General features: G+C 44.1%; 1 protein-coding gene across 2 annotated transcripts in view; it reads right to left on the reverse strand.

The window, feature by feature from the left end:
• Positions 1-7,396: 7,396 nt before the first annotated feature.
• MCM3AP (minichromosome maintenance complex component 3 associated protein) overlaps positions 7,397-21,903 on the reverse strand; it is a 42,597-nt gene continuing 28,090 nt past the window's right edge. For both annotated transcript variants that reach the window (XM_081137790.1, XM_081137789.1), the window contains exons 21-29: positions 21,300-21,450; positions 16,491-16,749; positions 16,179-16,276; positions 14,981-15,371; positions 13,613-13,870; positions 13,004-13,133; positions 10,922-11,122; positions 9,006-9,156; positions 7,397-7,688 (exon numbers count right to left, since the gene is read on the reverse strand). In XM_081137790.1, the coding sequence (XP_080993916.1) occupies positions 7,530-7,688; positions 9,006-9,156; positions 10,922-11,122; positions 13,004-13,133; positions 13,613-13,870; positions 14,981-15,371; positions 16,179-16,276; positions 16,491-16,749; positions 21,300-21,450 (1,798 nt within the window). In that variant the 3' untranslated portion in view covers positions 7,397-7,529. The remainder of the gene's footprint in view (positions 7,689-9,005; positions 9,157-10,921; positions 11,123-13,003; positions 13,134-13,612; positions 13,871-14,980; positions 15,372-16,178; positions 16,277-16,490; positions 16,750-21,299; positions 21,451-21,903) is intronic.

Consider the following 21,903-nt stretch of genomic DNA (forward strand, 5'->3'; position numbering starts at 1 on the left):
AGTGGCCCAAGGGGTGTAGAGCAGAAGCCTGGGACTGGGGAGACTTGAGAACATCTGGGGCCACGGTGCTGACATGGAAAGGACTACAGCCAGAGGGCCCCAGACATTTCTCATCTGCCTCACAGAAGCCCTGACATCAGCTTAGGACCGTCCAGCCAGTGAGGATTCCTGTACCCATCCCTTGGGTCCTGCCTCCATGCCCCTGAACCCCAGCAACCCAGAGGGGCAAGTTGGGGAGGGGGGCAGGGGTCTTTGCAAAAGAAAACACACACACACAGGCACACCTCCCTACGAGTGGAATATTGGGGGGGGGGAGAGGGGTGTAGATGGCCAGTAAAGAACGCTTGTCTCTTCCTATCCCAGTTTAGAAATGAGTAAAGAAGACATAGCAATAAGATGAATGGATATCAAATATCAGCTCTGCCTCAGGTTGAAAACAACAACTGTAGTTTGGAGAATGTGGCTTAGATCTGAAGTCAAGAAGGCTAGATCCTGATCCATCTCTAAATCAGAGGAACATACCTCCCAGCCTCTGAGGGAACTGGATCACTGCCGCCTTCCTGCCGCAGAGCTGCCCCACCAGATACCATGTGGCCAGGTAATGAGAAGACCGGTGAGCCTTACAGACCCCGGAAACTGTACCCAGAGGAGCCTGAGCCTACTTGACCCTGTCTCTTCTCCCAGATTCACCGATTCACACTTCCCTGGAAAAGAGGCTGGAAGTTTTTCTCTGGGGATGTTCCTCCACGTGGAAACACAAAGAGTAGGAGTAAGGACTCCATCCTCCAGGGAGGGAAGAGGTTTCAGTTTGGGGCAGAGTTTGAGTTTTGACTTTTTATGAGCAAAATTATAATCCTCTTTTTTGTATATATGTAAGAAAGGGAGGAAAAAACTGTGAATTCCGCCTGAGCGTCACAAAGATCAGAGTTTCTAGGGACAGTCATGAGAGTAAGAATAATGCTCTCTGCTTGCACCCTACCAATTCCAGCTTGTTCAATGAACTAGATACAGAAGACTCTGAGTTTTTTGGTATGGACAACCGGGCATATGGTAGTGTCATTTTCTAAAGTAGGGAAGGTTTGGGGGGACTTTTCAACTTAGGTTGGGGGATATGTTAAGACAGAGATGCCCATTTGACATTCATGTGGATACGTTGAGTAGGCTGGTGTTCTGGAGAGAGAACAAGGCTAGAGTGAGGAATTTGGGAGTCATCTGTTGTCGGGTGATATTTGAAAACAAAGATTAGATGAGATCAACTAGGGAGTATTCCAGAATGAAAAATCTCCAGGGTGAGCCTTGGGGCACCAATAGCTTCCTGTCTAGAGGAGAAAGAATATCCAGAAAGAGAGAACAGGGGATGTTGAAGCCTGTGAAGGCCATGGTGATACGTGCAGGAGTTTTGGGGGGATTGTAAAGTGAGCTCTGAGAATTGATTAGATGTGAATCCGTGACAGAGTTTTAAAATGTGTTTGGGGGTGGGGGTCCAGTTAAACATGTCATACCAAGCACAGCTATTGGCTTCCATTTCCCACCCACACTCTACATACATAAAGTCATAACAGAGATAAAAACTCACAGTGAAAGAATGGGAGAGGAAGTAGCAGTAAGTAAGACAGATCAACAAAATTGTAGAGGCTAGGAATGTAAGCAGTAGTGATAACTGACAGCAAGGGAAGGATGAAACCTATGTCCGGGGGCAAAGCCATCAAAAAAAGAGACCATTCTTGCCAGTGAACCCCAGGAAGGCGCAGAAATTGGAGGAAATGGTAGAAAGTTTGAATAAGAAGCAGGGTGGCCTGTATCCTTTCCCCTGCCTGGGTGGAAGCCTGCATCAGTTGAGCCAGACTAGGTGTGAACTCAGGCATAAGGCATCACTGAGGGCCACTGAAATCGGGAGTTGAGTGAAAGCCTTCACTCATATGGGAGCCCAGTCCCGCTTCTCCCACTCAGCCATATGGCTTCAGACAGTGGCCCCCCATAAAAAGACCCATAAACATTGGCAGCTGGGACCTAGTAGAAAAGCAGAGAAGCCTTTCATCTGGCAGGCTGTATCCATTGACACAGGGCTTCCAACCAGCTCCTCAGAGCCCTATCATCATCATGAGCCAGAGTTAAGGAAAACTTCTACCACAAAAAAAACACACAGAAAATGGAAACTTTGAAAAATGGAGATGATGCAAGGTGTGAAAGAGGGTTTTGACAAAACACTGAGATGGGATGTTGCATCGTGAAACAACCACCTGACCCACTCTTTTCCTCCTGGCCTTATTTACCTTCGTCCTAATCAACGCATACGTGAAATGTTTTGCATGTTTTTCTTGTTTATTGCCTATCTCCCCACTAAAAAAATATAAGCCTCATGAGAGCTGAAATTAGTTTTGTTGGTTGCTCTATCCCTAGCACCTGAAGTAATGCCTGGCATGCGGTAAATACTCCAAACGCATACAGTGAATAAATGAATGAACAATATTCTCTAAATAAGAAACATTAAGGAAAAGTCACATAAATAATAAGTATAGTAGCAAATTTAAAATGTCACTAGACTAGGGAGATAAAATAGGGAAACTTTAGGATAGGCTAAAAAGGAGGCCCTGCCAGGTATGGCTCAGCTGTTGAGCATCCACCCAGGAACCAAGCATTTGAGGTTCGATTCCCGGTCAGGGCACATGCCCAGGTTGTGGGCTCAATCCCCAGTCAGGCCGAGCAGGAGGCAGCAGATCGATGATGTTTCTCATCATTGATGTTTCTATCTCTCCCTCTCCCTTCCTCTCTTTAAAAATCAATAGAAACTTTTTTTTAAAAAGATAGGATATAAAAAATTGAAGAGAAAGAAAATTAGATCAACCTACGTGTCAAACATCTGAATATTAGGAGTTTGAAAGGGAAATAGTGGAGGGGATGAATATATTAAGTAATTTCAAAAAATCCCCAAAATGGGTGAATAATTATCTAGATTGACAAAGCACGGCAGATTGTTTTTTGAAATATGTCTCCAGCACCTCCCATCTCACGTTTTCCTAAAATGTGGTCTTAACATCTGTCCCCATTGAGAAATGGGATCTATGCCCTCTCCCTTGAATCTGTAACCAGATGATTAAGCAATACAATGCAGTGGAAATCATCCTGCACGAGTTCTCCAAAGCTGGGCTTGTATTTTGCTCACTTGAGCACTTCTACCTGGAGTCCTCAGATGCCACATAAGAATTCCAGCTACCCTGAGGACACCTGACTTGAGAAGGCCAAGACACATGGTGAGGTCACATATAGCCACTTCGGACTGAAAGCTGCAGCCGAGCCCTAGCCAGCAGTGCAGCATCACCTGCCAGCCATGTGAATGAGGTGTCTTGGACATCTAGCCTAATCAAGCCTTCAGGTGACTGCAGCCCCAGTCAATACCTGCCTGCAACTGCATGAGAGATCCCAAAAGGAAACGACCCAGCTGAATCCTTCTGAAATTTAAGCTACTATGTTTGGGATAGTTTGTGACACAACAGTAACTACTGGAAAAATACTAAGTGCTCATCACAATAAAGTGGACAGAGAGTAGGGGAAGGAGATCAGCACATCAAGCATGTTGTTAAAAAATTTAAGAACACCACGGATAGACATGACCTTGAAAACTTCCAGCAACAGCCCTAGCAGTTTTGTTCAATGGTTAGAGCATAGGCCTGCAGACTGAAGGGTCCTGGGTTCTATTCTGGCCAAGGGCACATACCTCGGTTGCAGGCTTAATCCCCGGCCCTGGTTGGGCACATGCAGGAGGCAACCAATTGATGGGTCTCTCTCACATCGATGTTTCTCTCTCTCCCCCTTCCACTCCCTCTGAAAATGGAAAAAAAATACCCTCAGGTAAGGATTTTTAAAAACCCACCAAAAAACAAAAACACAGAGGAGTGATTTCCAGTCTAAAATTCTACCCAAACAATGAATCAAATATAAGAAATAAAGATATTTTAAGTGAAGCTCAGAAAGCTGCTAGTAGATAGTTCCATCAAAATGAGAAAGTGAACCATTTTCTCGGAATCTAGAGAATGTCCAAGCTGTGGCAGAAAGACGGGGTTTGCCCAGAGGGTCATCTCCAAAAGAAAGAGAACCTAGCACATTACCTGATGCACATGACCCTGACAGAAGCTTTTCACTTAGGGCAGAGCGTTTCAAGTAAAGCAGTGATAGGAACACAGAAAACCAAACAAATGAAAAAACAAGGCAGTTGTACCTAAAGGAAATGTAATCATAAGCCAATACAGGGCTTAATTAGCAAACACTATTAATATAGTCATACTGAACTCTGAATGCAGATTTCAGCCAACATTAAACTAGGGTAGGGAGTGTAGATATGTGTGGGTGATATACTTTGCAGAAAGGATAGTGTGAGACAGCTCCTTTTCCATTTGTAGGAAATCAACAGGTGTCAGGAACCAGCCTGAAAGACGAACAAACCAGTTATGGGATCAGGAGGGCTGTCCTCTAATGAGGAACAGCACCAAATGGCTTCAATGCCTTTATTATATAGTAACAAATAATTGGTAATGAGGTGAGGGTGATACAAAGTAGTTCCTTCAAGGCTGCATAAACACACTTTCAGAGTAAACATCCTGCCTCCTGCATAAGCCCAGACCTTGGTAATTTCTTTATTTTGGCTCCTCACGGGAATTTGGGAGGGTTGAGTCCTTGGCTCCAGGCCCTCAGGCTACATGGACCATGTCCAGACATGTAGCCGGCTCCCAACATCAAGGGTAATTGTGGGGAGGGTCGAGTCCTTGACTCCAGACCCTCAGGTCTGGACCATGTCCAGACACGTCACCGGCTCCCAACAAACAGATAATGTCTAAAACATTAAGAAACAAGATAAAAGACTTAAATGTAAGTTATGAAATCATAAAAATGCTGGAAGAAAACATGGGCAGTAAAGTCACAGACATCCCACATAGTGGAATTTTCACTGATACATCTCCTAGGGCAAGAGAAACAAAAGAAGAAACATATGGGACTACATCAAACTAAAAAGCTTCTGCACAACAAAAGAAAACAGCCTCAAAATACAAAGGAATCCCACAGTCTAGGAAAACATACTTGCCAAGGATGTATCTGATAAGGGGCTAATTTCCGAAGTGTACAAAGAACTCATAGTACTCAGCAAGAGGAAAACAAACAACCCAATTAAGAAATGGGCAAAGGACTTGAATACACAAGAGACACATGAGAAAATGCTCAACGTGGCTAATCATTAGAGATGCCAATTAAAACCACAATGAGGTGTCACTTCACACCTGTATGAATGGCTCCATCAAATCAGCAATAACACATGCTGGCGAGGGTGTGGAGAAAGGGGAACCCTAGTACACTGCTGGTGGGAATGCAGACTGCGCAGCCACTATGGAAAACAGTATGGAGGTTCCTCAAAAAATTAAAAATGGAGCTGCCTCTTGACCCAGTGATCTCACTTCCAGGAATATATCCTAAGAATCCTGAAACACTAATCAGAAAGAATATATGCACCCCGATGCTCATAGCAGCACAGTTTACAATAGCTAAGATCTGGAAACAGCCCAGTGCCCATCAGTAGATGAGTTGATAAAAAAGCTCTGGGACATTCACACCATGGAATACTACGCAGCTGTAAAGAAGGATCTCTTACCCTTTGGGACAATATGGATGGACCTGGAGAAAATTATGCTAAGTGAAATAAGCCAGGCAGAGAAAGAAAAACATCACATGATCTCGCTTATATGTGGAATCTAAAGAACTTAATAAACTGATGAACAGAATAGATTCAATGACATGGAAGCATGGATCAGACTGACAAATGTCAGAGGGATGGAGGAGGGCGGGTGGGTGGAGGGGGAGAGAAGAGTAACCAAAGAATTTATATGCATATATGCACAAGCCAAGGACACGGACAATGGTGGGGAGGGGGATGGGACGGGGTGGAACGGGTCATTGGGGAGAAAAAGGGACATCTGTAATATTTTAAACAAAGAATTAAAAAAAAAAAAAAAGATTAAGGAACAAGCCCTGGTGAGGTAGCTCAGTTGGTTACAGTGTTGTCTTGATATGCCAGGGTTGTAGGTTTAATCCTTGGTCAGGGCACATACAAAAATCAACCAATGAATGCATAAATAAGTGGAACAAATGTTTCTCTCCCCTTCTGCTCTAAAAATCAGTTTTTTTAAATATTAAGAAATAGCACTATTAAGTCTTTATTAACATGAAGTTGATCACTGAAGAAATCCCTAAAATAGTTGCATAGTGTTTGATATGAAGTGGGGCCTGGATGGTGGATTTGGTGATAGTGGGATGAGGAAGTTCTGTTCTTTGCTTCTGTTTTCTAGGTGAAAAATGATGCCGTCTATATTGAGGATTGTTGAAGGTTTGAAGAGAGTAAGATATGAAAGTCTTCTTGGAGAGTCTATGGGATGTAGGATTATAGTAGGGAGATGCTGAGTGCCAGTTTAAGATTGGTGGCCATACCCAGCATCACCAAGTCTGTTAATACCTCTTTCTGTGTATGTATCCCTTCTCTCCACACCAACTGCTAGCAAACTCAGGATTATACCCTTCCTCTCACCTGGATGGCTGCAGCACCCCTCTTTCAAGTTTCCTGCCTTGTGTTGCTCACCTTCCCCATGTGACTTATTATTTTTAATCATCACCAGAAGACAAGCTCTTATTGATTTTAAAGAGAGAGGAAGGGAAGGGGAAAGAGAAGCATTAACGTGAGAGTGAAACACTGATCAGCTGCCTTGCCCCAACTGGGGATCGAACCCGTAACCTGGCTACATGCCCTGACTGGGAATCAAACCCAAGACCTTTCAGGTCACAGGACAACACTCCAACGGAGCCAAACTGGCCAGGGCCCCATATGTCATTTTTAAAAGAAAATGTGACAAGTCACTTCTCTGCCTAATACCCTCCTACAGATGATTCCCATAGTATTCAGAATAAGGCAGTAAGGGTCTCTGTGGTCTGGCCTATCTCCTCACTTGGCAACAATATGAAACTGGCATCTCCAGGTTTTCATCACACTCTCAGGTACTCTCACCAGCTACACCCCTGCACTCCTCTCCAGGAATTCTCTCACCTCCAGCCAATCCCCTTGTCTCCCCGCTTCCAATCCAGAATCATGCCCCATGCACATCCTCAAAGAGCTATGTACATATACTGTTGGCTCTTTCAGATGTGAGATGGATGGGCCTACATTACTGATGTGTGGCACATCTGAGGTTGCAACTTTGCTGAGACAACGAATGATGACTCGTTACACACAGAAATGTAAGAGGCAAACTCCCCCAGAGCATGTTGGTGGGTAACAGTCTGAGATCATGAAAACAGGTAATATCAAAGGTGTTACATAGGCGGAAAAAGCCTACTATTTTGAAAACTGGGGGAGACCTCCTTAGACATTCAGTGTTTTATTTGCATGATTAATAATCACATTTCCAACAGTGCATCAAGCATCAAGAATAAGGTTATTTTGAGTAAAAGCAGAAAATCTTCTGGAGAGGCCCTCCCACTCTCAAGTCTGCAGCTCAAATGTCCACCATGTCCAGCAGAGAGGAGATATGGAGCTCTGACACAACTTCCTCTGCCCTTGAACTTCGGATCAGCCTTTCCAGGTGCTTCAGCCGTTCAGTTAGAGATGTACCTGTTGCCTCTGACAACTGCAGTTGTTCCTCTGTCCTTTCATTCTATATAAATAAAAATAAACTAAATATAGTTTTGGGATATCCATAATTCTCTTTAAAGGCACTAGATTGGGCTCACATTAGACATCTCATCTGGGGCATGCTGGGCTCAACAAATGCCCCTCTCAGCACCTATCATAGATCCTTCCAGCTTCTTTCAGCATATACACATACAACTGGTATCATCTGGACATGGAATGTTTCTCTGCTGATTCTATCATGAATGACTTCCAGTGCCAGTTATTTTTATAAATTATCATTTCAGGGTCTACAAACTATTATATCATATGTACTGTAATTACTTAACCAGACTCCCATCTTTGGATATTCAGTTTGTTTCCACTTTTATGCAGTATAATTAACCCTTTGCGGTCGTATTAAATTTGGACATGGGTGTCGTACTGGTCGGAATTAATTTCCATTAAAAGAGTAGTGATACATAACATGCAAGATTATGAAAGATAAACAAGAGAAATTATGAACTGATACATGAATGAATAGAGTTAAGATTCGTACGTTTCCTTGCTGTGGTGGCTGAGAGCAGACATACGACCGGAACGGTAAAAAACCTTTGGTGGCTGAGAGTAGACAAACGACCGCGAAGGGTTAATGCTACAGTGAATAAAAATACATTAATTTTCGTCATATATAGTAATTTCTTTAGGGCAGAATTGTTTAGTCAAAGGTTACAAATATTTTTAATTTGTCTGCCAAACTGATAAATTAAAAGTGTATCATCTTAATTTGCTTTTTCTCCCTATTGAAGGACTTCCTAAAGCCAGTCCAGCATTAACTAACTATGATTAAAACTTTTACCACCAAACCAAGGATGGTGAGGTAGAAAGACCTTGAACTTTGGAGCAAGTCAGGTCTGGCTTTGAAAAGCAGCTCTACCACTGACCAGAGCTGAACACTTGGGTGAGGTCCTTGACTTTTGTGAACTTAACCTGCTCCGGGAAAGGTAATCCCAGAAAGGAAGATCTGAGTGATGCCATGGTTTGGACAGTATGTGCTCCATAAAGAGAAGACACTGTCATCATCTATTACTCTCCTCAAGCCCTTACTGAACGTTAGTTAGCACAAAGCAATGAGTTTTGTTCAGTTCTTAAGCACTTTTCAATTATACTCTTCACTCATTTCACAAGCAAAAACTCAGAATTAGTTGGGACTCTATAACTGCAGATTAAGTTTAAGAAAAGATCTAATTTAAGCTAATAATTTATTGGTCATAACTTCATACTGTATCAATCAAGCGTTACTTTTCTTCCAGCCATTTTATGTCTAATTCTAACATAAATGCCAAATGTACTCTCTTCTCACCTGTGGGCTAGTAGCTGTGAATGTTTTCATCACAGGTTCAATAGTCTGGGGCAGAGACACCAGAGTCTGAGGAAGGTAGAGGGGAAGGGAAGCTGAATCCATAAATGCTCCTGAGTCGTCAGACAACCACTGCTGAAGTTGATCTTCAAACCTGAAACATTTTGAGCATTAGGAAGCAAAAATTAACTCTCACTTGCTTTTTATATATATACACTTTAATTTAAAGCTTTGCTTTTTTACTAAGGATAGAACTAAGTTGTGACATCAACTGAGAAGCAGAAATATACTTTTAAAAAATTAATTTCTCTTTAATTTATAAATCCAACTTATACTTAATGAGAAAGGTGGCATTTGTCCAGAAACAATTGTTTTTACATGTTACTTAAAATTACTCATAATTCTGTCATTTGCTTTATTTTCTCTGGCTTATTTTAGATTTTTATGTCTACAATTAACTCTTATCTCTTGATGGAATATCCAAATGTATGGACTGCTGTTTACAGTTTAAAATTAACTCAAAATAATATCCTACTGTGCACTCCATACAATTGCCCTTTCAAGAAAAATACCTGGGAAAATCTACTTTTAGAAATCGTGATACATTCATTCACCCTCCCAGCACATATTCATCAAACCCCCACCAAACACTAGGCACCATTCTAGGTACCAGGGATACAGCACTGAAACAAAAGAGGTAAGGCCCAGGTCCAAGCAGCTTGTCCTTTAGTGAGGAGAAACAGAAGGGACACATGACGAGGGAAATGTGGTCTGAAGATGAAAAAGACAAAGTGAAGACATGGAGACAGGAAGGGCTGGGAGGATGGGCAAGGAGGCCTTGCTGAGAAGTAGACATTTGAGCAGAGACTAGAAGTGAGTGCAAGGTGAGCCAAGGGGGTGTCAGGGGTTGGCTCTGGAGTCCTGAGCAAAAGGAACAGGGAACACAAAGGCCTGGCTGCATAGTGCCTGGTGTGTTGGAGGAAGGAGCAGAGGTCAGAAAGGAAACGGTAGGCAGAGCACATAAAGCTTTGCCCAGCTCATAAGGGTTTTGCCTTTGATTCACGGTGGGAGACGAAGCCACTGGAAGGTTGTGAGCAAAGGAGTAACATGGCCTCTGCCTCACACTTGAAAGTCTCACACTGGGTCAGCCTAGACTAGAGCATGGCCTACTGCAAAAAAGGTCCAATTCCGAATATATTTTAAATAGAGCAAAAGGATTCATGGTTAGGCTAGACGTGAAGGGATGATTCCAAGGCATTCGGCCTGGGCAGCTAGAAGGATAGAGCTGCCTTCAACTGAGAAGACCATTGTAGGAAGAGCTGGCTGGTTGGGGAGGAACTAGAATTGGATTTGGGATGTTAGTTTTGAAATGGCTATCAAGGAAGTAGTAGGATACTCAAATCTGCAGTTCAGAGAAAAACTCAGGGTTTGAGATACATATTTGGAGTTTTCAGAATACTAATGTTATTTTAAAATCCATGAAACTGGATGAAATCACTGGGGAGTATGTACAGGTGTCACAGACGCAAGGTCCAGGTAATGACCGAGGGGAGGCTGGGGGAAGAGGAGGAACCAGCAGGCGGGCAAGCGACCAAGGGTGTCTGGGAGCCAGGAGGGAGCAAAGATGGGGGATGGTGCTGGGGACTCAGGTGCATGGTCAGTTCAGCTGTGTGGTGGCTGCAGGGATCCTAACCAGAATGGACATGAGGAGCAGAAAGGGCTGCAGGGAAGACTGGAAAAGAGAACTGGGGAAGTGAGAGTCGCTGTTTTTGAGGAGTTTACTACTATAAAAGGGGAAGGAACGAAACGGTGGTGACTAGAGAGGGAAATGGGGCCAAGATAGGGAGAAATGCCAGAACACTGACTTTCAAGCAGGAAGTGGCTTAAGGACACAATGAACAAAAGGGAACAGGCTTCACCTCTTGCTCTCCTCTTTCTCCAGTAGCAGGCTGCTGGACAGACACTGGGCCAGGAGCTCCTGGGCAGAGGCTCCACGCATCAGATCCTCTGTGCTGGGAATCTGTCCCTCTCGGCCGCACTCTGAACTCCTCTTCCCTTTGCGGTGCAGAAGCGGAGTGGAAAACTTGTTTGCAGAAGGGCGAAAAGACTTTGTTCCCAAACTGCAAGTACATGTTTTGAAATGCTTATGGTCAGGAAAGAGGGAAAAAAGCTCTCAGGCAATAGGTAGATGTGGGTGCAGATACAGCCTGAGGCCCACCCCTTCCTGCTTCCAGCTCCCCTCGTGGTCAGGGCTTTCCTCAGCTCAGGTGCAGGGCTCCGAGGGAAGGCAGCCTCTGCCTTAGGGGAGCTTCCTGTCTCCTGGGAGGCTGGACTCTTGGAGCACGTCTACTCTTGAGTTTTGCTTCCCATCCCTGGATTACCAACAGGTCTCTATTGCACCCTATCATTAGCAAGGTTTTTTTGGGGGGTTTTTTAATGTTTTTATTGATTTCAGAGAGAGGAAGGGAGAGGGAGAGAGAGAAACATCAATGATGAGTCATTGATCGGCTGCCTCCTGCACAGCCCCCCACTTCGGATCGAGCCCACAACCTGGGCATGTGCCCTGATCAGGAATCGAACCTCAATCTCCTGGATCCTAGGTCAATGCTCAACCACTGAGCCACACTGGCTGGGCAAGATTCTTATTTTTATATTTAGCTACTAAGTCCATCTGGAACTTATATTTACATACCGTGGGAGACAGCAGAGCTAATGGTTTTTCTAAACAGATGCCAATGCCTGTCCTCCCCTCCCTTTTCTCAGATTTGGTTCTGTGTCTGGACTTTCTATTCTAATCCATTCACCCACTGTAACTGTACTATTGTTTTGACACCATGCAGAGCAGGCCTTCCTTGTTATTCTTATTCAAAATGTTCTCAACAATAGCTACACATTTTCTCATCCTGATGAATTTCAGAATTAACTTGTCAAGACCACGGGAGAAAATTTGGGGTTTTTTACTACAAATGCCCTGACTGTATACTTTGAGAACTGAGAACTTTATAGTACTGCATCCTCCATCAGCAAGGACAGCCTGACCCTCATTTAGTCAGGCTTTCTTTACACCTTCAGGGCCCTCAGAGTTTCCTTGACAGGGGTTTAGCAGCCTCTCCTGGTCAGTCTCATGTTACAGGAGTGTTGCTACTGGAAATGGGACTTTCTGTACCTTGTAGGTCAATGTATCTAATCACCTTCCTGAACTCTGAATGATTCTAAGGGTGTGCCTGTTGATTATCTTGAACTGACAAGTAACTATCTGGAAATGATGTTTCTCCTTCCTTTCGTTATTTATGCCATCTGTATCCCTGCGCTAGGCAGGATTTCCAGATCAAGAGTAAATAGCAGTGACAACAGGGGCAGCTCAGGCTGGTTTTGACTTCAGTGTTTCTAATGTTTTGGCAAGAAACATAATTTTGGGGGCAGTTTTATTATACATAGCCTTATCAAGCTAGGAAATTTTTTTTAACCCAAGTCTGATAAGAAATTCTATCGGGAATGGTTATAAGTTTTTTAGCAGGAATGGATATAAACTTTAAGAAAAGCATTTTAGCTACTAAAATGATCACTTATTTTTCTGTTATGGCACCAAATAACATGAACAGAGTTCTCTTTGTTGGTACTATTTATCCTAGGATAAAGCCTACTTGTGAATTTTTCATGTACTGCAAGACTGCACATGCTGACACTTCAGTATTTTTGGACCAGTTTTGTAACTGAGACATCAGCTTTCTTTTGTCTGCACTCTCCCAGTTATGTTATGATTTCAGGGTCAGGCTTATCTGACAAATGAAGTGAGATCCTTGCTTTTCTCTGTTTGAGAACAGTTTCTACTACATGGGAATGATCTGTTCCTTGAGTATGTCAGAATCTGCCCACATACTGGATTCTGTACTGGATTCTGTGTATAGGATATGACTTTCTGTCTGTGTACCTTGGAAGAGAACATAGTTGTTCTGTTGGGTGGAGGGATGACAGAAACACACCCTGAACACAGATCTCACCCCCTCTGGCTCAGCTGGAGCTCCTTCTGCGTCTGCATTCTGGCTTGTTCCCACAACATAGGAACATCATATATCTTCAAATGGTTTTTAAAAAAATATACACATATCTGACCATCTTCACTCAGTGCCTCTGAGAAAATAATATAAAAATAAAAAAGAATGTCAGAAGAGCAATAGGTGACCACTTCACATTTGCCTATATTCACTGATTTAAGGACAAGCCCCTCTGATTAAAGTCACATAATTATGTGACTCCCATTTGAACCAAACATGCTCCAAGTGTCTGTGGGTCACTCAAGGTTCAGTCAGGCTCAGGCCCAGAATGTGGTATGGCCAGTACGACTACTCAGTGCTACAAAATTGTCTCAAACTTAGAGCCAGCCTACAGGGCCCATTTCAGGGGGGTAAGTCCTGGCTGTCCTGAAACCATCTTAGCTCTTCCCAATGTTTACAAGTCACCTAGAAGTCAATGGCTTAAAGGAGGGAGTCCCAAGAAAATGAAGGGTGGTGAACCACAAGGAATAAATACCAAGTAAACTTTTTTCTTTGCTGAAATTGACCAGTCAAGTCTCATGAGGAGCCGGCCCCACAGTGCCATGCACTAACTACCTGATGTGACAGGAAGCCTGGGGGGCGTCCAGTCCCTCAGCTTGTGGTTGATACACAAGGCAATGATGTCGTCCCATGGGATCTCAGCAACTGAGGGCCCTGCCTCCCAGCCAGGGGAGGGGTTCTGGCTCTTCCACCTGCCATAAGTTCTTCGGAGCAGGCTCTCCACCTGGGACCGGAGAACGGGCTGTGTCTGGCGAGAGCTGGGGATCTGGGAGGCATACTGGATAACCATGGAACACACAGGAAGCCAGGGAGCTGGAGAAAAAGGACCCCATGAGTCACAAGGTTTGGCCAATGTACAGGTGGAAATCTACATGAAATATTCCTCACTCTATATTAACTTAGGAGAAAGCAACTGTGTAGTTGAGAAGTCTATTCTCGAATCTGAATACAATAAACCATAGCTGTTCAGGAAAGAGCATCTTTCCCCCCATGTCCTGACAAGGGACCCAGTCTCCCTAGACAAAATCCACAATTAAGGGTCCCCCACATGCTCTAATTGTACAGGCCCAGGAATCTATACTTTAAAAAGGACCCAGATGAGGCTGGTACATGAGGTCTTGACTTCTCTTGGGGAACACTGACCTAGCACACAGCAAAGCTATATGCTTTGCTTCCCTTTGAGTTCCTTCAGTAATGAGCATCTGTTAGACCTACTGAAGACCATACCGTGAAATTTAAAAAGCTGCCTGAGGCCTATGTTCCATGAAGTCCAAAAGAAAGTGGCCCTGCCAAGGCCCCATGCTGTGCCACATAAGCAGCAAATAGCCTCCTTCCCTCCTAACAGCATCAACAAGGGAAGGGCAGCCTCCATGCCCAGCCCAGACTAGGGGACATGGAGGATGCATCAGAACAGCCCAAAGGCTTCAACTGGCACAATCAGAGCCACAGAACAGAGGCTTCTCTGATAAAGAAGAAATACTGGCTTTAAGTCAGCACTGAGTGCTGTGGCCCCAGCAGAGCCAGCAGCATCGGGAGAGGACTGCATGGTCCCCATACGCTTTACCCCCATACCCCATGGTGCAGGCAGGGCAAGACCTGCTGTCCATTCAGAAACTCCAGGCCTTGGGGTCAGTGCTCCCCCAACATGCAGGCCACCTTCCTCCCAGGGGTCAGCAGACACCCACAGATTGCTCTGTTGGTGGTGAAAGGCCAAATGTCACTTCACAAAAACCCTGGCTCACTCTGACTCCTAAATCCAAAGACAGGTGCAGGTTGGTGCAGAATGGGAGAGGGGCACATAGTAGACGATGTAAGAGCCTTACACCAGTGCCCAGTACCTGCCAGACTGTCACTACAGTACGAAAGAAAACGGGTGTTCTCAGCCGCCCCCTACACTCATCCCCAGCCAGCACAAGCATATACCCTCCGGGGGCGGAAGGTCCATCTGCGGAAGTTGAAAGCCCAGCACAGCCTGTTTCAGCCAGGCCAGGTGCTCTGGGGAATTCCAGTGAAGGTGAGGAAGCAGCTGGCTACCCCCTGCCTCAGCAAACTCAGTGACAGGCCAGGAGAGGTCGCAGAGCTGCTCAGAGGACACCACAGAGGCCAGGAAGTGAAGCACACTGTTGAACAGCTCGATGATGGCGCCAGGCTCCTGTGAGGCCAGGCCCCCCAGCCGCCTCTCTCTTCTGTCGTGGAAAAACCGGCCACTAAACTCACGGCTAACCCCGTCTTCCACATACTGAATGAGGGTCTGGCAGCAAAGGTCAAGGGTACAGGGGCAGTGGGAGAGCAGCCACTGCACGGCCTGTGAAACCTGAGAAGCAAAGACAATTGGAAGAGACTTGGTTAAACAAGCCATGCTCTTTTAGAAGGCGCTTCCTGAGGTGCCCCCTCCCACAGCCACAGCAGGTGCCACCAGAGCACCAGCTTCTCAACCACACTGGGAAGGGGAGCAGAAGCTTCTGCTGCAGTACAGTTTGGCCTCCTAGGGCCTTGGAGACCTAGAGCCGGGAGCCCAGGAAAGGGGTTCCAAGTGCGGCCGCACCCCAAGGTGGGGCTGTAGGATCACCCACTGGGGGGGCTCGGTCTGAAGAAAACCAGCCCTGCACATCCTCTTCATGACGCAGAAAGGGAAACCACGCCTTCCAGTTCTCAGGACTAACAGCTTCATTACGTGCAGGTCCTTTCACATCCTGTAGCTACCTTTCTTCCAACAGCTACTTTTTACTGAATTCCTGGCACATTTTTCCCTAAATGTAAATGTCAGCACAGACTTCCTTTTTTAAGGAAACTTCTGATAACATTATTTCTTCATATATTCCAGGAACCACCCTACAAAAATAACTTACATATCTGACTTTCAGATATAAGACATTTATGTTTTAGAGCTGTAAAGCCTCTAAAACAATTACATGAGCAATTTCTTTTTTTGCAAAAAGAAAAATTTCTTTTTTATGGGCAAATTTTATCTTTCATTTTTATTTCTGCTTATATTTTTAGAAGGTTACCTTTCAAAAATAAAATTAAAAATGCAAGCAGGAATATACACTAAATTTAAGATAGAGCAAAAAGGGAAAAACTGAAATATCTAGTTGGGCCTTTAAAAATGATAAAGCCTTACCTTATTTGTGCCTTGTAAATCATTAATGGAATCAGGAATCTCAATAATAATATAATCTGAAATCAGCTTAGCTGAAACCAAATCCTGTAGCATAAGACCTTGGAAAGAAACAGATGGAAGTCACCTGTCTTCTGTTCAGTCTACATATGAGCAAAAATCTCACTGCATTGACCCCACCCAGCCCTGCTCCCAGTAACCACAGTGGATGCTGTCCCCTGACTCCCAATGTTGAATTGTCAACACTTCCCCAGACCCAGGGCTTAACCCAGTTACTGAACATGCTGGTTCATAAATGACACTGTCTTGACAAACCATCATCCACTTCCTTCTCCACAGCATCCACGCCCAGGCTGGGTACAAGAACCACCAGCGGCAGTGCAGGCTGGAAGGGCTTGGCCTGCAGGAGTTGCTTGAGCTGCAGCAGCGCCGACAGCCAGTACACGTCTTCCTCTGCAATGTCCTCACTCTTCATTTTGGGAGTAAGCAGCAGTATGAGCCCACTGGCTCCCAGGAGCTCCTTCTGCGTCTCTGCGGCATCAAGGGCACCGTCACTGAGAGCGCCATGGGCTACCTGGAACAGCACCCAGACCATCAGGACAAATCAGCAGTGAAAGAAGCCATGAATTAGTGCCAGAAATAGCTAGATCAACAGATAATTCAGCTTCTAGCTATAGTTGTGTTGAGCATGTTACTTTCACCTTAATAGTTACCCTTAAACAGTTATAAAAACAGGTAAGCCCATGACAGAAAAAGGGGAAGGCAAGCCAGCAACAAACAAGGATATCGACCCATGTCTAGAAAACAGCAAGGAGATGGGAACAATCAGTGGCTTGGGTAAGCAGAGGAAGTTACACCTGGGGGGCTTACAGGCATGGTGTGGAAGGACCCAGGCCAGCTGAGCCTGCAAAGGCCCAGAGCACCCAGACTTTGCAGCACCAAAAGCCAGAGACCAGGTTCAGGGCCAGGAAGGATGAGTCACACTCAGAGCAATGGCCCTACAGGTCATTAAGGAAACTTCTAATATCACCCACCTGCAGGTGGCCTTTAAGTACAACCTATACCCTAGGCAGGGGTCTGTCCCATCCTAAGAGGATCCAGTCACAGGGGCATCCCCGGGCACAGTGGAGGGTAGCTGGCACTGGCCACCCCCCACCTTATGCTGAGAGCACCAGCAGCTGCCCTAGCAGACAGGACGAGTCCTGTCCAGAGAAATAAAACAGCCCAGGGAATAGATACCCAGATCCTGACATTTGGAGGTTCCCAAAAAAGGATGGCCTGCCATTCAGTTATCCTCCACCCCACCCCAAACACAGAGCTTGTGGCCAGCCCTTTAGGGACTCACTGGGTATGGCAGACAGCCTCAAATAAGGTGTCGGAGGAGAGCATCCAACATATGAGACTAGAATTAGAAAGAAAAAGAAACCCTAAGGAAACATAAGGCATGGAACATAAGAAAACAGGAAAAAAAATCCTAATTTTCAAAAAATAAAAATAAACAGAAGTGGAATAAAGAAAAAAAAAAATCCTAATTTCCTCAGAGGCATAAGATCATGCATCCAAAAATAGTCACAAGGTGATATGTCAAATAAGGATTTTAAAAAGGAAAATAATAAATATGGAATAAAAAACATTTGGAATATAAAATCAAGGAAATTTCCCAAAATGCAATATAAAAAAGATAAAAAATAGGATGGAAAGGATAAGAAGCTCAGAGGATCACCTGATGAGATCCAACATATGTCTAATTGGGGTTCAAGAGAGAACAGAAAAGAAGAGAAGGAAAGCACATCATAAAGATGCAAAAACATCCCAAAAGCAAAACAAGAGTCTCCAGCCGGAAAGGACCCACAAGCTCAGCACAATGAGTGTAGGAAGTTGGTACCAGGTACACCCTAGTGGATTTTCAGAACCATGGGACAGAGAGCAAGCTTCCAAAGAGGAACAAAGCCAGGCCACAGAAAAAGAAACAGGAGTAGTCTCAGACATCTCAACAGCTACAATGGATGCTAGGTGACAGTAAAGCAAAACTGAAAGGAAAATAACTTTCAACCCGTAATTCTACAAACCTAGCTACGCTGTAAAGCAAATGTGAGGGTAAACACATTTCAGACAAGCACGGACTCAGAACATTCTCCTTCCTGTGCATCCTTCCTTTGGCAGAAACTGGAAGACATGTTCCATCAAACAAGAGACTAACCCAAGAAACAACATTGCTGCTGCTGTCCAGGGAGCACTGAGTGAGTACTTGGTATGTGTCAGGCCCTGTTCCAAGAACTCTCGCTATGCTGTGTATAAAACTCACTTCATCCTCAAGCTATATGGCCTGGGGCAATTTATTTCAAGTTCTCTGAGCCTCAGTTTCCTGTCAGTAAAACAGGGATAGTAAGTAAGAGTATCCATCCACAGGCAACACAAAGACACAAGGAATTTACCCAAGTTAAGTTACAGGTGGACGAGCAGCACCCCACTGGTATGGAGGCCTCAGTGGCAGCCACACCCTGGGACATGCTATCAGCCCAGAGAGGCACTTTCTTAGAGGGAAGGATAAGGTAAAGTGACAGAGCATTTGGAAAACTCCACTAGGATATATACGGTCCATCTGGTGGCACATTTGGGTAAAAACAGAGAGAAAGAGAGAAAACTGTGTAAGTGAGAAAATAAGGCAAATATTACTTGCAGAAAAGATAAAAAAAATGTAGTCACAGAACACTTGCTGGTTCTGGGCAAATAGCAGTCAAATAGTCATCAAAACATGACCCCACTAACAAGGTAATATGAAGTAATGATGGAGTAATCCCAGGAAGGTGGGGAAGGCTGAGTGGGGCCATGGTGTATGAGTTCTCTCTTCACCTAGCAGCCACCAAGATAGCTCCAAGAACCCACTTCCTAGAACTCAGGCCCTTGCACAATCCCACCCTAAGTGTGGGCTGGGCCTAGTGACCCACTTCTAAAAGTCACAATCAGACATAAGTGACAGGATTAGGTTAAAAAAGAGACTGCCATCTTGCTTAGCTAATGGAAGCCACTGTCATGTTGTGAGGTGCCTGATGGAAAGGCCCACGTGGCAGGGAACTGAGGAGGCCTCTGACCACAGCCTACAAGGAAATGAATTCTGGCAACAACCACAAGTAGTTCAAAGAGAACCTTCTCTCTTGATTTCCACTTCATGAGAAACCCTGAGCTAGAAGATCCAGCTAAGCCACACCTGGACTTCTGACCCACAAAAACCATGAGATAACAAATGTTTGTTATTTTAAGCTAAGTTTGTTTTGTAGCAATAAATAACACACCTACTTTAATGGAAAGTCAGTGGAGAATATCTAACGTGGATCAATTGAAAAACAGCAATGTAAGCATGTGACATGGAAACACAAGGGTAATCAAGCCCTGGGGAAAGGGGTGAGAAGGGGGCAGGGCCCACTGGTTCTCATTATAAATCGTGGTGCTACTTGACTTTTTAACTACATGCAAGTATTACTTTGACTTAAAAATTTAAGAATAGCCCTGGCTGGTATGGCTCAGTGGTTAGAGCATCAGCTCACAAACTTAAGGGTCCTGGGTTTGATTCTGGCCAAGGGCACATACCTTGGTTGCAGGCTCGATCCCCATGTGAAGAAGGCAACCAATTCTCTCTCTCTCTCTCTCTCTCTCTCTCCCTCCCTCCCTCCCTCCCTCCCCCCCCTTCCCTCTCTCTGAAAAGCAATGGAAAAAATATCCTTGGATGAGGATTAAAAAGTAAATAAAAATTTAAAAATAAAGGTAAGAGGAACAACAAAATTACTGTCTAGTAGGTGAAGTCTGGCTTTGTAATCATAGGAAAAAAGGGAAGAATATGCACCAAGATGTTACTGTTACCAATGAATGGTGGGAGCAGGGATGGCTCTTAGCATCTTTATACTTCCTTTGTATTTCCTTATATTTAAAAAGTTTTATACTTGTATTTCTTTTACATTTAAAAATATAATAAATTCTACTAAAATGGAAAAACAAAACCCATACATCCAAACTACAATTTGAAGAGGTCCCAAGGACAAAGAAAACATGGACTGGAATGTCACAAGCAGATGACCAGGGTTTGCCATGAACGTGACTTGGTTAGAAAGAAGAATGACCTGGGCACTGCAGGCCTTCAAGTCAAAATATGGGGAAGAGAGTTGACTTTCACTGTGCCCCCTGAGCATGCATCCAGGCCAGCCCTCAGGAGACTCTGGTCACATCATGAAAGGTACCACGCCCAGGCTCAAAGAGCTGGCCAGAGCAGCAGCTATCAGCACCAAGTCTGCTCAACACTGAAGCCCACACTTTCTGCCCTGCACAGCTGTTTTCCAAATAACTAATATACACATCTGGTTTTATTTCTGAACACATACACTGAAACCTAAAATTAATTTATACAAATTTTAATCTAATACGGAAATAAGTTCTCATGAAATAAAAATCTCTCGAGGAACCAGAACCAATTAATGGAAGTATTGTACAAACACTCATAAAGAACAAAAAGTAGAACTTGTAATGAAAAACTGAGGCCAACCTGAATGTAAAGCAAAAAAACTAACCTGAAATGTCCCAATAATGGCCCTATATACTATATACTAGCTGGGATCAAGTTTAGTGAAAACTAAATAGGATTAAAAACCATTAGTTTTTTGCTAAGACCCGGTGTATCAGGAAGCTACTTTAACAAGCGATGTCAGTAGCTAACAAGCCATGTGAAATGCAACAGTCACTGCATTTTTGTGGAATGCTCTGTTTCTTATCTCTTCGAGGTTGATTACCAGAGGCAAACATAGAGTTCAGGGCTTCTGAATGATGTGCAGAAGAGCACAGGCGCATCTATGCATTTGTCTGGATGGTTCTGAGTTTTCACCAAGTCCTCAAAGTGGTCTATGACCAGAGACAGTTAAGGCTCATTGTGCTCCTGGACTCTAACCTGGCATCTCACACCAATAGGGCTCCATGGGATGTCATCAAGACACAAGGAGGAACAGACATGATGTGACACCTGCTTCTGAGCCTCCCACATTCTTTCAAAACCATTTTAGATATTTATGATTCCAGTGATATCTTGGAGAGAAAATAAGACAATCACAGAAGTAAATACAAGAAATGATTGTCACTCACCTTTATACACACGCTGATAGAAATGGTCTGATTCCCTTTGCTGCTGAGCGCGTTAAACAGTGCGAGTGTCTGAATTCCACCAGCATCTCTGTATGTGTCATCGGAGCTATCATCTCCCATGAACTTGACTTTCAGCCAATTTGCTAGAATTCTGTGCATAAAAGAAAACACTTGAAGAAAATCTAATTCTAAATCTAAACTATAATGATTTTCAGAAAAAGAACCTAGAAAGAGAAATATCACACAGATGTAGGTCCAGCGACACAATTTTACCGTGAAGTTGATATGGACAAAACTCTACTAGGTTATTCCTTTGGGTAAGACGAGATGGCACTTGTGGAACTGGTTCATTCTAATGTGATTGAAGATTCTAAAGCACTCAGGAAAGATTCTGAGCAATAGAAAAGAGCCTTAGAGTTGAAAATATGTATACATGTTTTACAGAATCGAATTTCTCAGGTCTGAGACCTTAAGAATTCTTGGGACATATATCTCCTAATGAATTAAAAAATCAGAAGAGAGCTATTTTAAGAAATGAATCATTTAAATACTTTTAAAACACCACCACTCCTATCTTTGCTCAGCTGTCTTATGAGGTAAGCTT

The sequence above is a fragment of the Miniopterus schreibersii genome, assembly GCF_964146895.1.
Source record: "Miniopterus schreibersii genome assembly, chromosome: 5".
Lineage (NCBI taxonomy): Eukaryota > Metazoa > Chordata > Mammalia > Chiroptera > Miniopteridae > Miniopterus > Miniopterus schreibersii.